Genomic DNA, 15629 nt, shown 5'->3' with positions numbered 1-15629 from the left:
TTTTATATCTTTTAGGGACCACAGCATGTTAGAGAGGCAAAGCACAGGGAAGGCTGTTCCAATATATCTCAGTTCTTCTCCCCAGAAAAGTCCAATGGAGAAGGTTACCACAGCTGAGGTGTATTTCACATCTGTTATTGTGGAGCACAGCCTGCCATTCAGTGTGTGTAGAAACACAGGCAAGTTATTTAGGAAAATGTTCCCAGCCTCTGAAATAGCAAAGAATTTTGCCTGCTCTTCCATAAAAACAGCAGCTATGATGAACCTGGCACTGGAACCTTGGATGCTCAGAGGATGTGTACAAGTTACTCCACACAGAAAAAAGGCCATACAGTCTTATGGTTGATGAAAGCAATGACATCATTTCTGAAAAGGAATGTGCCATTTAAGTCAGGTACAGTGAAACACAGGATAAGGTGACAGTTGGATTTGTAGGCATGCCAATGTGTAATGATGCCAAAGCTGATAACATCTTCAACCGCATCGAATCCTCCCTGCACGACAAAGGCCTTGAATTGTCCGATTGCATAGGATTCAGTAGTGACAACTGCAATGTCATGATTAGGAAGAGCAACTCTGTCTTATCAAGAGTGAAAGCAGAAGTCTATGGATATTCAGAAAAGGCTGGCAGACCCCACACTAAAGCTGTATGCTTGTTTTCTTCACAATGTCACTCAGCACCTTGACAAATTTAATCAAATTCTTCAAAACAAGACACCTGCTCTTTACAAGCTAAATGATAGTGTTGAAGAACTCCTGCATGACATTGCAAGTAGGTTTGTTGTTCCCAAAATATTGTGAGAGTGTACATTGCAGGAATTAGATGCAAGTTTAAGTGTTTGTGTGTAGCAGAGATGTATATGTTGCTTGTATGAAAACATAATAATTCTTAAATATATTTCTAAAATTATTTCGCAAAAAGCAAAATGTGCTAGGTTTGCCCTGTTTCCCCTACCTTTTGGGGTACAAGCGCTTGTCACTGGGGTGGTATCCTCAAGTACACATCATTTGTACCTTTAGTGCAGGAACATAATTGTATCATATGCTATTTACCTTTTTAAGAGACAATATTTTACCCCAAAAAACAATCATTACAGTAACGTAATGGTATATATTTAATCTGCATTCATTTAGAATTAAACAGACATCGTAATAAAAGGCCGTGCAGCATTAGGCATGCGCGCTCACTGTTACTCATTAAACTGCTGTGACACCAGCAATCCTAAAGATGGTGTTTAATGGTTTTAGCTATTCATCTCCATGTTTTAGATGTTCTAGATATGTTCTAAAGAAGAATTGAAGTATAAAATCTCTAAAAAATGAGAACAAAGAAATAGAAAGTAGCTTTAATAATAATAATAACAGCAATAATAATAACATAATTTTTTAATTAAAGTAGAACAAAATGAAAAAAGGCATAACATTTAAAACAATCTGAAGTATTAGGAATATCTGCCCTTGATTCATCAGCTTTGTTTATCAGGTTATTTTTTTCACTTGCCATTGATGTTATTGTCATGCAATTACAACATGAAAACCCATGTGTATGCAAAATTATGCAGCGTAGATGACCAGGAGATGGCGCTATTCTGTCCTTTTTTTAATTTCACTTTCGAAATGGCTGTTCAGACCACGAGAAATGACTGAAGTGTGACGTATTGACTCAGTCACTATTAGCCTACATTACATAAATAACACTATTACAAACATAAGGCTAGGGCAATCACAGAACAACAGAAGAACAATTACAGAACAACAGAAGAACAATGACAGAACAACAGAAGAACAATTACAGAACAACAGAACAATCACAGAACAACAGAAGAACAATCTGAGATCAGTTTAATTTCTTTAAACATTCACAACATTCTGAAATTCTGGCTAACAGTGTCTTCATCTGTCTATAAATTGGGGAAATATTAATTAAGCTGAATGTTTAAAGGTAATGCAGTTTGATTTTTAATGTAAGTGCTGTCACTGTATTACAGCCAATGAATTAACCTCTCCATCTAGGTCCTATTTCTCAGTCCTCCAATCACTGTGCAGCAACTGTTGCTATCAGTTATGCCTTAAGCCATCAGTTCATCAATATGCCAGTGTTTGAACTAGAAGTTGCAGTTAAACAATGTAACTGGGGATGTTTAAAGATCGGATTCTGACCCGTTTCTTTCCATCTAAAGTTGTAAAAAATGTGTCAGTTTTACTACAATGGCTAAAATGTAATGAATTATGTAATTAATAATTATTAGGTTTAGGTTTTATTAGGTTTAGGTCTGCTGTGTTTCCTTGTCTTTGCACATATCAGCTGTCAGATTTTATATCAGTCATGTCGTCTTAAATGCCAGCTGTGGCAGTATGCTTTAGCTTTGTGACTTTATTATTGGGGTTGATTGTCAGAACATGCTGGTGTTTTAGGAGAATGAGCAGGTTGATGACAGCATGGCTTTTGGGAATAGGCTACAACCTGATGACATGACATTGCAGGACATTAGCACATTTGGAAAGTGTGTCTACGAAACTGACCTATCCACTTTCCCCCAGGCCTACCCAAAATTTCATTTGTCTGAGATTGTAAAAATGACTTGAATTAGGATGATCAAATACGATTAAATCGAGTCATTTCTTGCCTCTGCTATCAGTCTCCATAAGAAGTGCTTCATAAATAGAGTGATAATAAAAGTCCACAGTCCTGCTTTATGCTTTTACCGCTTTTCAAAATATTAAAATATGTCACTTAACAAATGAAAAGAATGCTCAACAAAATTTAAAATAAAGCCTTAAAAGTGCAACATACAAAACTTTTCAGTGTAATGCACTATCCTGTATTACAGTACCCTGTATATTTTCCATGTCCAGCAACCGATCCAGTCAACAACAGAGATTTCTAGCACCAGGTATAACAGAACAAGAAACATGATCGTAAAATCTTAAAACTTAAAACATTTTTGTGCTAAACCTTACTTTCCCTTTCATTGCTGACATGCTGGGACAAATAAAAAAACAAAAAAAACAAGCAAAACAGGACAATATCAATGAAAAACATATGGCACTTACAGGAGGGCCAAGCACCTAAACAGCACCAAGGCTCTGTAGAAGTAACAAAATATAATTGTTTACTAAAAAGAAAAGGATGTAAAGAGAAGTTCACCAATAAGCAATCAGCGGCAAGAATACAACCTTTGTAGTTTTATGGGTCAACTTCGTTGGTCTTGTAGATTAAGATTAAGGTAGTTAAAAAAAGTTTAAAAACCTGAATCATAGTCAAGACTAACACAAACATTAATCACCTCACATTTAATCTATAGAGCCTTTAAAATTAACATGTGAAGCAATTAAATGTTATATCTTGTAATTATTGCTTATTCATATTACAGCCCTGAGTCTGATATGCAGCATTTTCAGGTCACTGACATCATCTGCATGGCTATGGAACTTTAATTAAGTGCATAAAAAAATTTACTATTTCATTCTCGAAAACATTTCATCTTGCGGACCTCAATCACTCTTCCACTGTAATACTTATGCACTGTAAACCACTATCACATTACATTCTTTTTTTTCCAATCCAACAATCCCAAGCTCCTGGACTTTACATCCTGGCTGTGATTCATATTTTAGACCCTGATTATATATGATACATACTAACTACAGGCGCTCCAATGCAAACTAGTGGAGCTTTTCTTAGGTTATAAAAGTAAGTATTAAAACTTGGCTTGGTGTGGGGTTCATTCAAGAGAAAGGCACATATGCCAGGAATAAAGTTTGCAAGTTCATGATAGCAAAGCTATGGTGACATTGATCAGCACCCATTTTTACAGTGTTGCACACATCTCCATTGAGGTGATCTCTGAAGGACACGAGCTCAACTCTTGCCAGTGTGAAAGATGTTGGCTTTAAAGATGTGGTCTGATGCTTCACGTCAGAAAGGCTTTGCAGCAAAGGCATGAGAAAGTGAAACTTTCTGATTTGTAAAGTGCCTGTGCTGATACATAAGTGAATCATCACGGTGAAATGACGTCATTTGGATGCCATGGTGTTTCTTCTTCTACACACCAGGGCCTGACAGAACTGCGGTTTGTTTCCTCCTCGGCAAGGCTGGGCTCATGTTCCCCTGCTAACACAAAGGTAATAGCACAATGCTTGTTAGACTGACAACAATGAAAGTAAAATGGAGGGTAAAAAACACTAACTTACTTTTACTACTGAAAGCTTGGAAAAGTCATTAATTTAGAGGGAACTTACCAGATCCAACCCAGCAACGGCATGTGAAGAATCGAGAGACTGCGATGACAAAACGTTGAATCGCATTGGTCACCGTCTCTGGGGTGAAAAATTGGGGATAATTAGGTTGTGGATAATTAGACCAGAAATAGTACGTATTACAAGATGTATATTAGTAATATTAACAATAAATACAGTAAACCCCAAAAAATAGTAACTGAGCATTATGCAATGCACCCAGTCTCCTGTCTAAAAACTTTTCCATAAGTTTGTATTTGAACACCTAAAGAATACCTTTTACATCTGGGAGAGTGAAACAGAGAGAGAGAGCAGAAAGGGAGGAAGAGCAAGCGTGAGCATAACAAGACAGAGTGCGGAAGGAGAGAGAGAGAGAGAGAGAGAGAGAGAGAGAGAGAGAGAGAGAGAGAGAGAGAGAGAGAGAGAGAGTGAGAGAGAGAGAGAGAGAGAGAGAGGCAGAGTCGTTCGTTCTCTGTGGCTGAACTGTAAACAAGCCTGTAGTGCACAGAAAGTGAGGACGCTGGTTAGTGTTAAAGAAACCGTGCTTGAATTAAATGTTAGGACGCACTTCCCACTAATCCAAACTGCCAAACTGACTTCCAGTAAAACTACTGCACACCTAGAAAGTCCTGAACAAGAACAACTGTAAGAATAGTCTCTCAGAGACTCATTTTAGACCCACGCCAGGCGAGACACTTACATAGTTGACTCAAAACCTTAAACAGAACTGCGAGGTAAACTCGCTTCTGACGGCTGCGCTTCTGGACACCTCTGAGTAATCGATCATTCCTCGTGATATCACAATTAAGACGAGCGAATTAATAAATGCTACGTGTAATCTCGTTGTATTACCTCTGTTGTTTGACTCCATAAGAAGCGCCTCGCGAACGGAACAGCGCGGTGACGGACTCCTCCGTCCGCCGCTCGCTCCGCAGATACACTGAGCGGCGGCGAGCACGGACAACAGGAGTGAAACACGCGGCTCGGCCAATCAAATCGGACCTCGTAAGTTGTAAACCAATCAAATCACCTCGACGACACGGCGGTGACGCTGTTGTGACGCGCTGGGTCTCACAACAGAAGCAACCCGTGCAGGAATTTCCAGGGCAGCTCTGTCTGCGCGCCCTCGCCAGAGCTGCCTTGCTGGGCTCGTTACATCTGATGTAAGAGCCTGTAGAGGGCGCCTTTTGAGGCATTATAAAAATGCACTCCTTAGAAGCGGGAAATACCGAAAATAGGCCCACATTTATTAAGCAACCCAGAGTGACAGCATTGATCTAAAATTAAGTTTCATCAGGTCATGGAATTTTATTCAGAGCTGAATAAGCATGTGTGTTGTTAAATGTTAGTTTAAGTTAAATGTATGTATTATTACCCTACTTGCTTGATGCTGTGTTATGGTGTGGGCTAAAGTGTGGGCTGTGTGTGGGTAGGTCTTGGTGACCACCTCTACGGTTTCAGCTTTCTGTATGCGCCTATCTCTTGAGGTATTTTAGTAAAGGGCACTTCTCACAACAAAATTACAGTCTCTCCTGTTTTTCTCCACGCCAAGAACACAGCATGTAGCTGCTCTTTCACACTTCTATCACACTCGATAAGAAGTGCTGGGTGAACAGATTGATGGTAAACATTGAAGCCTTTTGTAAGGTGGGCCGTAAAACTCACGTTTTACCAGCTGTACATCACTCATACATGAACATTTTTATCATCTTCAGATGCCAAAATATGCTGTCTGTACCTGTAAAACACGTCTCTATCTGTGCTCATCTGGACAAACAGTATTTCACATGTGCAGGTGATTGTTTTTGGCCCTGATTTCATGCCATACTTTCAACTCATGTGGCACACTGTAACTCGAGGTGACCAGTAAGTGTCAAGTTAGATGTAAGGCTATGGGAGGAAAACAGCCCTCGTTTTAAATGCTAAATGCACTAGTTTTCAAGTCAGTTTTAAATGAGGAAATAGATGATTGCTCTCCAATGTGTTGGGTCAAGGGGTTCAAGAGCTTAGGGGCCATAGCACTAGAGGACCTGCCATCACAAGAAGACAATCTTTTGGGGAATATCTAAAAGCCCAATGCCAGAAAACCTGTTTACACAACAGGATGTACAAGTAAAGGAGCCGAGCTATATATGGAGATGCCAGACCATGTAACGCCTTAAGTGTAATTAGAAGCATCTTGTATTGAATACATGAATTAATGGATGGCCAATGCAACCAAAATGACACAGGACTGATTTGCTCTGCATGTTTGGTGTGAGTGAGAATTCCATCAGTTAAATTTTAAATATACTGCATATGATAAATCACTGGTAAGTGCTTTTATCACTTCTCAACTTGATTATTGTAATGCTTACGTTTACAGTTCTCTGCAGTCTAAAAGGCAGAGAACTGTAAACAAAAGCATTACAATAATCAAGTTGAGAAGTGATAAAAGCACTTACCAGTGATTTATCATCTTTTAACATGGGCAGGGGCTGAAGATGTGCAAAACTGCAGAGACGACAAAGTGCGGTAAAAAAACCCTTCAAACTTGCACATGACATAAACGATGTATCTACAGCCATCCTCTTACACAGCTACAGCAAATTCACAGGAAGACGGTCTTACCAACCAGGTACACAGAAGTAGCCACGCTAGTAGCTGGACTTTAATATGACTAGTCTAGATACACATTGAAATTTCAGAGTTGATTCTGAAGCTCAATTTTGGATTAAAACATTAAATTACCTTGTAATATTTCACCAAACTCTGCTGAGCTAAGAATTTTGTTATTTTTTCAAGCAAGCATTCTTTTCAGCAGCCAAAGCAGAGTTGACTCAACAAACAGCCAAACTTATCTCATGTTTTCTGTTTCTGCCGAGTGTCCATGGAAAAACCTCGTCATTTGATGCTGTTAAAAAATCTAAACTTTTGTGAAGTGTGTAAGTCAAATGGCTGTTGTACAGCTCTGGCCCACACACTGTAAAGTGAGCATATCTAAACGGTGTGCAAGCAGTTATTTGCCATTAAAAAAGGTTAAAAAAGCATTTACACCACATCATATGGACAGAAAACAGTGCCAGTTGTTTTTGTCAGATTTAGTGCCATTGATGCTCTTCTTATTCCAAGCTGCAATGACTTCTCTGTACACCACTAAACCAGTGTTACTGTAGGACAGTGGTGGACAGTAACTAAGTAAATGTAATTGGTTACTGTACTTAAGTAGTTTTTTTCATGTATCTGTACTTTACTAAATTATTTCCATTTTGAGTGACTTTTTAATTTCACTCCACTACATTTCAAAGTCAAATATCTTACTTTTCACTCCACTATATTTTGTGAAATCTGTCATTCCTTTTTGTTTATGTGTGTATAAAAACATAACATGTCAAAACGAAAGAAGCGCAAAGCAAGAACACCAATCAGGGCACAGCGCGCACTTTGATTTGAGCTTGTTTTGAATTGTTGGAAACATCAACCCAGTGCAGCACATAGTTCTGTTTAGTTCTAACTAAAGCACAAGCACAACAGACATTAAATGTGCATTTTTGACAACATTCCAACCCTATTTATTGATGTCTGCATGGATGTGTTTACTGAAGTCTAGTTTATCTAGTATAAACGTGAACATGTTACCACACACTGTTGTGCATTAACCAGACTGTTGCCTTCTGATTTCAGGCTTTATTGGTGATGGAGCTGTGCTTGCTTGTGTGTGTGCAGTTGGTGGATGATGCTCTGAACTGTAATGGGCAAACTGTAAATAAATTCATTCCGAATTTCACAAGCGAGCAAAACTGCTCCCACGTGTGGAGAACTACTCTTGGATTCGAGGAAAACCCCATGAGCACACTACTAGGAACTAATAGGGAAATTAGCCCGAGACTGCGCTCCCTATTGAGCTTCTGCTCACGCAATGGTTTAGTTCGTTTTTGAGAGCTGTGGGCGGGTCCTGACATATGATTGGTTACTACCGATTTCTGGAACTGTGTTTTGATTGGCTGGCTGACAGTGGTCGGGAGAGCTTTTGCTTCATATAAAAACGGGGAACTCTCCGGTATTCCCAGCCAAACCCGTCAGAAACACACGTATCCTGCACGCGTGCGCTGTGGCAAAGTTAGCTAACTAGCTGACAACTAGAAAAACTTCAATGCCTTCTGACTGTATCACTGTTTACTATCCATCCATCCATCCATTTTCTAAGCCGCTTCTCCGTCGCTAACGTTAATTAGATTAACTAAGAGGGGAGGTATATAATAAGACCCACTGAGCTATACACGCTAGAAGTTCTCTTTAAAACGCATATAATCATCATTTACCTGCCCAGTAGTTCAGATTCGGCGGTGCTCTTTTACCTTTATGTCTTCTGTATTTGCCGCTACTCAAGCACGAACGAGCGAACGTCTGGATTCTTTTGGAATCCCTTGGGCTCGAAGTAGTGATGAGGATTCGATTCCAAGAGAGTCGATTCGTCGGGGCCGACTCTTGGCCAATTACTCAGAGAGTCAAAACGCTTGGAGTCGACTCTTCGTCGTTCTTTCCTTGTAACTGTTTCAAACAAGAAATCAAATCATTCAAATAAGAATCAGAGGAATAAGACAAATAGAAATTCGTGGAAAGATGAACAAACAAGAAATTCGTGGGAAGAAGAAGACCCATCCCCCGTGCCCGTTACGTCACACATTTTTGCTGCTCTCGCTTCTCTGCCTTGCTCAGATTTAAAGAAAGGTTTTCATTCAGGAGCAACTAACACTGACCTGCTCCGGAATGAAAACTTTAGTAGTGAGTAATATACAATACTACTACTAACAGCTACTATAACAAAATAATATAAAAATAATGTATGTTGTTAATAGCAACAGTAATAATAATAATAATAATAATAATAATAATAATCTAACTATTATTCTACCTCCTCCAGACAAAAACATAAGGCATAAGCCTTTCATCTGAGTCCTATCACTTCCTTTAAAACGAGCGTTTAAACCCAAAGAAGGCGACAGAAAACGTGGGCTAATAAAGCACTTTAAGGATAAACCGAACCGTCTGGTGCATCACAGTGTAGCTTAAAATCACAAGACAAAACCAAATGAGATCAAATAAAGTATTAAAGTACTATAACTATTAGAAATGTTAGCTATGCATGTTTATCAGATTCATTTATGTGTAGGCGGTTCAAGTTCAAGTCCTCTGCACGCGCACACACGCACGCACGCGCACACACACACACACACACACACACACACACACACACACACACACACACACACACACACACACACACGCACGCATGCGCGCACGCACGCACGCATTTGATTGGTGGATTCACTTACGCCCATTTGGTTGAGCCACGTGGTCCGACTAACCCCCCCCCCCCCGCACTCCCTGTCAACGTCACACAGTTTTGCTTCTCTCGCTTCTCTGTCTTGCTCGGCGTTGGAAGCAGGAGCGCCATGTCACTTCGCGCATTAATCCGCCAACTTCGGACTCCTCTGAGGGCAGTTCTGCGCTCACGGACTCTAATTACCGGGCGAACATACGGGGCCGTCGCGCACGCCCGCTCTGTGCTGGAGAGCGAGCTCGACGCGATCCGCGCTGCGGGGACCTGGAAAGGAGAGCGAGTGATCACTTCCAAACAGGGGGCTCACATCAGCGTGGACGGCAGCAGCGGGGGTGAGGAACTCAGGGGTTTCGGTGGTGAAAACCGTTATAGACCACCTAATTCTGTAGTCCTTACACTTAAATAACGAGGTAACCTAAATATTTCTCCCGTGTTTCACAGGAAAACGAACTGTCAGGGGAAATGTGTAGGTTTTAGCCCATGTCCGGTGTTTGTGTAGCTAACTAGGAGAGCTAGGAGCACGCTCTTTCAGTGAGGATTGGATTACGGACAGTGTGGAGTTAAACCCCTCGTTTCTGCAACCTTTGCACTTTTCGTCTTCTCACATCCGAGTGATTTAACCTACAGTGCTGACAAGAGTGTAGTTTGTGTGTCTTATTGTTTGTATATGGACATTGTTTTATACAGCTAGCCTGTTAACACTCTTTGTTAGCTTTGTTTTGTTTCGGCCCCCCTGCCTGCTCTTGTGTCAACAGTGTCACAACGGCGCTTTTAACAATGTAGAAGCTTTGTCTCATTTTCACCATTCACTGTGTATCTGCTCTTTAGATATACTGAACTTCTGCGCCAATAACTACCTGGGCCTGTCCAGTCATCCAGAGGTTATTCAGGCTGGAATAGAGGCGCTCCAGAAGTATGGAGCCGGGCTGAGCTCTGTCAGGTTCATCTGCGGGACTCAGGTAAAGCGAGAGGAAGGCTTAATCGTGTTATAATGCACAATAATACCCTGTAATGACGAGCCAAGTTGTGAATTCTGTGGGTGGTTTAATTGCTTGCCTCGCTATTTTTGGCTGATTTTGTATATATTTTTGTGTGATATTTAAAATGCATGTTTTTTTTACTCAGGACCTCCACAAGAACCTCGAGCAGAAGCTTGCACAGTTCCATGAAAGAGATGATTGCATCCTGTATGCCAGCTGCTTTGATGCTAATGCTGGTCTCTTTGAGGTATTTTAACCATGCAGAGATGCCTAATCCATTTTAAATGGCTATGCCTTTTCACAGCAGTACCAGTTGCACTATAGTACACTATCTGTGCTTCCCGTATCCTGTCACCATTATGTCACATATTATTAGTGTCAATCAAATAGCGTACCTTAGATGATGAATTCAGCTTTCTCCTGCAATTCTACGTTTCTCTTTATCATACAGTATACTCTGCATGCAACTAAGCTCTTTTCTATGTGGTATGTGATCATGTGGAATTTTTTGTGCCATAGGTCCTTTTGGGCCCTGAAGATGCTGTGATATCTGATGAATTGAACCATGCTTCAATCATTGATGGAATTAGACTGTGCAAGGCCAAGAGGTTTCGCTACAAGCACATGAATCTGAAAGATTTGGAGGAGAAGTTGAAAGAGTCACAGGTAGGTACATGTGATTGTGTCTGTACTCATGAGCCAGGCTAGGCTAAGCTAGCTCTGCAGACTGTCTTTAGGTAAGAGGATTTCCTTATTGCCACTTTCGTTCGGGTGTCACAGGAATTTACTAAACACTTTGCAAAGTATGATGAGCCTTTATATAGTGGAAGCTGGAAGTGTTAACTTGGTGACCGTTTCATTTGTTGTTGCTGTGGTCAACTGCACTTCCATTAAGAGCAGCTACTCCAAAAAATGTTTTAATAAAATATTTTACCAAAGCATTTAATTAGATGCAAAGCAGTGGTCGAGATCAGCTGTCAAACCAGTAGCCATTACAGTGGTTTCCTGAATCTAAAACTTCCCCCTTTTTCCACCCACAGTCTTCTCGTTTGAGGCTGGTGGTGACAGATGGAGTATTCTCTATGGATGGGGATGTGGCTCCTCTAGTGGGCATCTGTGACCTTGCTGAGCAGTATGGAGCCTTGGTCTTTATTGATGAATGCCATGCCACAGGCTTTCTGGGCCCTCGAGGCCGGTGAGTATGAAAAGATAATGATGGGGGTTCCAGCTCCATGTGTCATAAGAGGGCTTGTACATTTGGCCAATGCAAAACCTGGTATATAAGACAACACCTATTTTTTATATATAATTTTAAAATGTAAAATATGATATGCTGATTTGGCACAGTCATACCCTTACTGTAGTATCATGTCAATCCATAGTTTTTTTTTTTTTTTAATCTGATCATTTCCTCAGATGTTGCTGCAAAATAGTGTGCCTATTATTACATTTTTTAAACACGTATGTCAATTTCTATGTAGTTCTTTATGCTGCTCAACATAAATGTACTGAGGGAAGAATGTTTTCCTGTTTTTTCACTTAGAGGTACTGATGAGCTTCTAGGGGTGATGGATAGAGTCCACATAGTGAACTCCACTCTCGGAAAAGCCCTTGGAGGGGCAGCAGGCAAGTTTCTATATCATTTCATTAATTCTGGTGAAAATCCACATAAAGTAAGTTTCTTTAGGTTCTGCTCATTATTATGTCAATCAAATTGCTTAAAACATTGCAGAGACTTTAGCACGAATCTGTGTTTGAGTGTTGTAACTTCAAGAAAGTAAAATCTTTCTTACATATTTATACACTATTCACAAGCACTCTGACAAATTTGCATAGATTTAGTTACAAAATTGCTGATAGAGCATTTCACTGTCAAAATTCAAATTAAATGCATTGCATCGATTATTTATATTCTTTATCAATATTATGAACATATTCAAAGGGGCTACTTACAGAAAGCGATATTAATATTGACTCATTGACAGTCTTTTTACTCTTGGTGTTTCCTATTTTATATTATATAAGTTTTATGTAAACCATGTAAATGGGGGTCTGTTCTGATTTGCTACCTTGTATTGCACCTCATTCAAAAAAGCTGAGACTCCTATTACTTCAGCTTGAATGGGAAGGGCTAAACTGCTGTAGGTTGAATAAGTGGATATATGTAAATGCATTTGTTTTTTGTGACATAAAAACAAGTTCAAAGTGGGTTTTTACTATTTAGTTTTTATACGTGAGTTGTATTGTATTTCTCAGTTTTTGACATAATTTCAAAGGACCTGTTGTTCTTTACATTGTGTGTTAATTATCTTGATGAATACACCAAAAGAAACGGCCCAAAATGACTTGGAAAGACGTCTGGTTCCATTAACTTCCATTAAAATTACAGTAGGTTTTTTGCTTCTCCTGTGAAATTACCATATACAAGGTGTATTCCCGACAACAGCGACATGCTATTTTATTTATGTGAAGAAGATTCAGTTTTCTGTGACATGTGCCATTTAACTCACAGTTATATTATTTTCAGGTGGTTATACAGTTGGACCAAAGTCTTTAATTGAACTACTCAGGCAGCGCTCTCGTCCTTATCTCTTCTCAAACTCTCTCCCGCCTCCGGTGGTGGGCTCAGCCACTCGTGCCGTGGAGCTGCTCTTGGCGTCCAATGAAATTGCACAGAGCATGGCGGCCAAAACCAAGAGGTAGGGAAGAGGGGAGATCTGCAGTGAGTTGATTTACACCCTTACGTTGGCTAGGGTTTATCTTTTTGGCATAGATAAGCCTGCTCTGTTTGTTTATGGCTGTACATATCAGCCAAGTTCATGTTACAAAATGCTTGAGTAAACAAAAGATGTCTACATTCTGTATGACTTTGAAAATCTTTATATGACTTACCCTTTTTTAAAGCTTTATATAAGGAATTCAGCTTTTAGATTTGTACTTGCACACAAATGAACCAAAATAGAACCCAAACTTAGTCTCTATCTTTAAGCTCACAACACAGTGCTATTTACAGTATTTCACAATTCAGTATAAACATGATGAAGGCTAACACTCTGCTGGTTGGATCCCTACCGAGGTGAATATGCAGGAAACAGCAAGTGGGATGTCTAAAAGATATAGAAGAAGCCTCGTGGGATTAATTGTCTTTTGTTTAGTAATGATCTTACTGCTGTCATCATATCTTCATCAGTATAATGTTAATTTTACGTTTGAGACCTAAACATCAACATGGACCTTCTTTTCAAACCTCTACATATTGTGAATATTTAAAGATGTATAATCTGGTCCCAGAGCTCCCACAGAAACCGACTTTTTCAGGTTTTACAATGAGAGACACCATATTTTAGCAAGTGTTTCCTTCCTCACTCAGTAATGCTACTGATGCTACTGTTTCAGTTTAAAAAAAAAATATCTAATGCAGTAATGGATTTTAAGGAGATATTTCTGAAGAGATTAATCGGAAGATAATCCACTTGCATACGGAAAAGGAAAGGAGGAAAAGAAAATAGGTTTCTAAACTTATTTTTAAATTTATTCTATAAACCAGAGTTTAAAAATGATAAAAAGATACAGAGAAAATGAGACCCCTAACAACAATGTAAGACCTGGTAGACCACCAACACTGTCTCTGTCAGATAAACAGTACTTAAAGCTTTCATCATTGAGAGAGAGGACAAAACCAAGCTCCACTCTCGCTTCAGATCTGAAAAAAAAAAGATTCAGATCTGAATCTGATACTGAGGAAAGAAAATAGGCAAGAAAAGGAAAATTTGCACTAGAACACTAAAACTAGACATCTGAGATGTGATGTAATGTTTTATGTAGTCTAAATTGTAAATAGGATGACTTGGATTGAGCAGAAAATGTAACCAACTTCTAAGGCTGAACTTTGGAGGTGTAAATTTGTTAGAAAATCTGAAAGAAAAATAAATAAATAAAGTGTGGTCTCTGATTTTTGCACAGGACTGTATCTAGTGCCATCTATAGTTGTGAATGAAGTACCTAAATGTCGTTTGATTTAAATTTGGCAAATAAAACAAATATACATATAAATAAAAATCGTATATAATGTTGTAAAGTTGTAATGTTTTAAATATGGATGGAAAATCATGAAAAATAGAACTGTGATTCAGTGATTAATCCACACCCTCAGTATCCACACAGCCTTCTGACCCTCCCAGAAAAACATGTCTTTCTTTTGTCATTTATCAGGTTTAGAAACGGCATGACCCAAGCAGGATTCACCATCGCAGGTGCAGCTCATCCCATCTGCCCTGTAATGCTGGGAGACGCTCGCCTGGCTTCTGTCATAGCTGATGACATGCTTAAACTGGGTGAGACTTTACATTATGTCAGTAGTTTTTAGTGATTTCATTGTATAACTTTCTGTTTCTTGTGGAAATTGGCACATTCACTGTCTCCAGTAAGAGATAAGTCAACAGTTGTTTTAGGGCTTATAAAGAGAACTTCACGTTACAACAGATGTGACAGTAAGATTTGACAAAATGAACAGCAGCAATCAGGTTCATAAATAAAGCTTTTTTTTCTGTCTCTTCTTCAGGTGTGTATGTGATCGGGTTCTCCTACCCCGTGGTTCCTAAAGGAAAAGCTCGTATCAGGGTCCAGATCTCAGCAGCACACACCGACTCGGACATCGACCGTGCTGTGGATGCCTTTATACAGACGGGTCGAAAACATGGTGTTATATCATAACATCACAAAAATCACAAAAAATGAGTGCCTTTCAAGGATTCCACCTGGAAAAAGAACAAGCAAACTGACTGTTACAGTGAGGCGTAACACTAGAAATGACTCGGAAAAAAGAATGCAGCGTACTGCTGAATTACGCTCAAAGTGCTTTTGTCTTTGTGCTAATAAATTCTTTTGTTTACCACATTGTATATTTACTATTTTCTTTCCATGTTCGTATTTTACTGTTTGGAAAACCTGTTAGTCTATGTTCAGCGTTTGCTCTAATTACTGCTGTAATACACGTTTAAATATTTATATTAAATGTTTATACAGTCATTATAAGCCACATTAATTATTCCTTGGTTTGAAGTCAGAGTTATAAACAGATTTCAGAC

The 15629-nt window shown here is 39.3% G+C and overlaps 1 protein-coding gene and 1 long non-coding RNA gene across 2 annotated transcripts; one reads left to right on the top strand and one right to left on the bottom strand.

Annotated features, from left to right (window-relative positions):
* Positions 1 to 1579: 1579 nt before the first annotated feature.
* Positions 1580 to 5178, bottom strand: LOC108432173. The gene is made up of 3 exons (XR_001858208.2): positions 5092 to 5178; positions 4243 to 4320; positions 1580 to 4114 (listed from the first exon to the last, which is right to left on the bottom strand). It is a non-coding gene; the product is annotated as an uncharacterized LOC108432173 (long non-coding RNA).
* A 4427-nt stretch (positions 5179 to 9605) lies between these two features.
* On the top strand, positions 9606 to 15438 carry gcat (glycine C-acetyltransferase). Its single transcript, XM_017705925.2, has 9 exons — positions 9606 to 9894; positions 10391 to 10521; positions 10688 to 10789; positions 11062 to 11208; positions 11583 to 11737; positions 12086 to 12168; positions 13070 to 13241; positions 14755 to 14876; positions 15104 to 15438. The coding sequence occupies exons 1-9, from the start codon at positions 9675 to 9677 to the stop codon at positions 15253 to 15255; spliced, it is 1284 nt and encodes a 427-aa protein (XP_017561414.1). The 5' UTR covers positions 9606 to 9674; the 3' UTR covers positions 15256 to 15438.
* Positions 15439 to 15629: the final 191 nt, after the last annotated feature.

The sequence above is a fragment of the Pygocentrus nattereri genome, chromosome 14 (genome assembly GCF_015220715.1).
Source record: "Pygocentrus nattereri isolate fPygNat1 chromosome 14, fPygNat1.pri, whole genome shotgun sequence".
NCBI classification, from domain to species: Eukaryota; Metazoa; Chordata; class Actinopteri; order Characiformes; family Serrasalmidae; genus Pygocentrus; species Pygocentrus nattereri.
This window is presented reverse-complemented; position numbering and strand designations above follow the sequence as displayed.

Excerpts from the sequence above, each read along its gene's own strand:
- gcat (XM_017705925.2), top strand. The coding sequence starts at position 9,675 with ATGTCACTTCGCGCATTAATCCGCCAACTTCGGACTCCTCTGAGGGCA. Across the intron at positions 10,522-10,687 it reads GGTTCATCTGCGGGACTCAG|GACCTCCACAAGAACCTCGA; the intron begins GTAAAGCGAGAG and ends TTTTTTACTCAG. Across the intron at positions 10,790-11,061 it reads CTAATGCTGGTCTCTTTGAG|GTCCTTTTGGGCCCTGAAGA; the intron begins GTATTTTAACCA and ends TTTGTGCCATAG.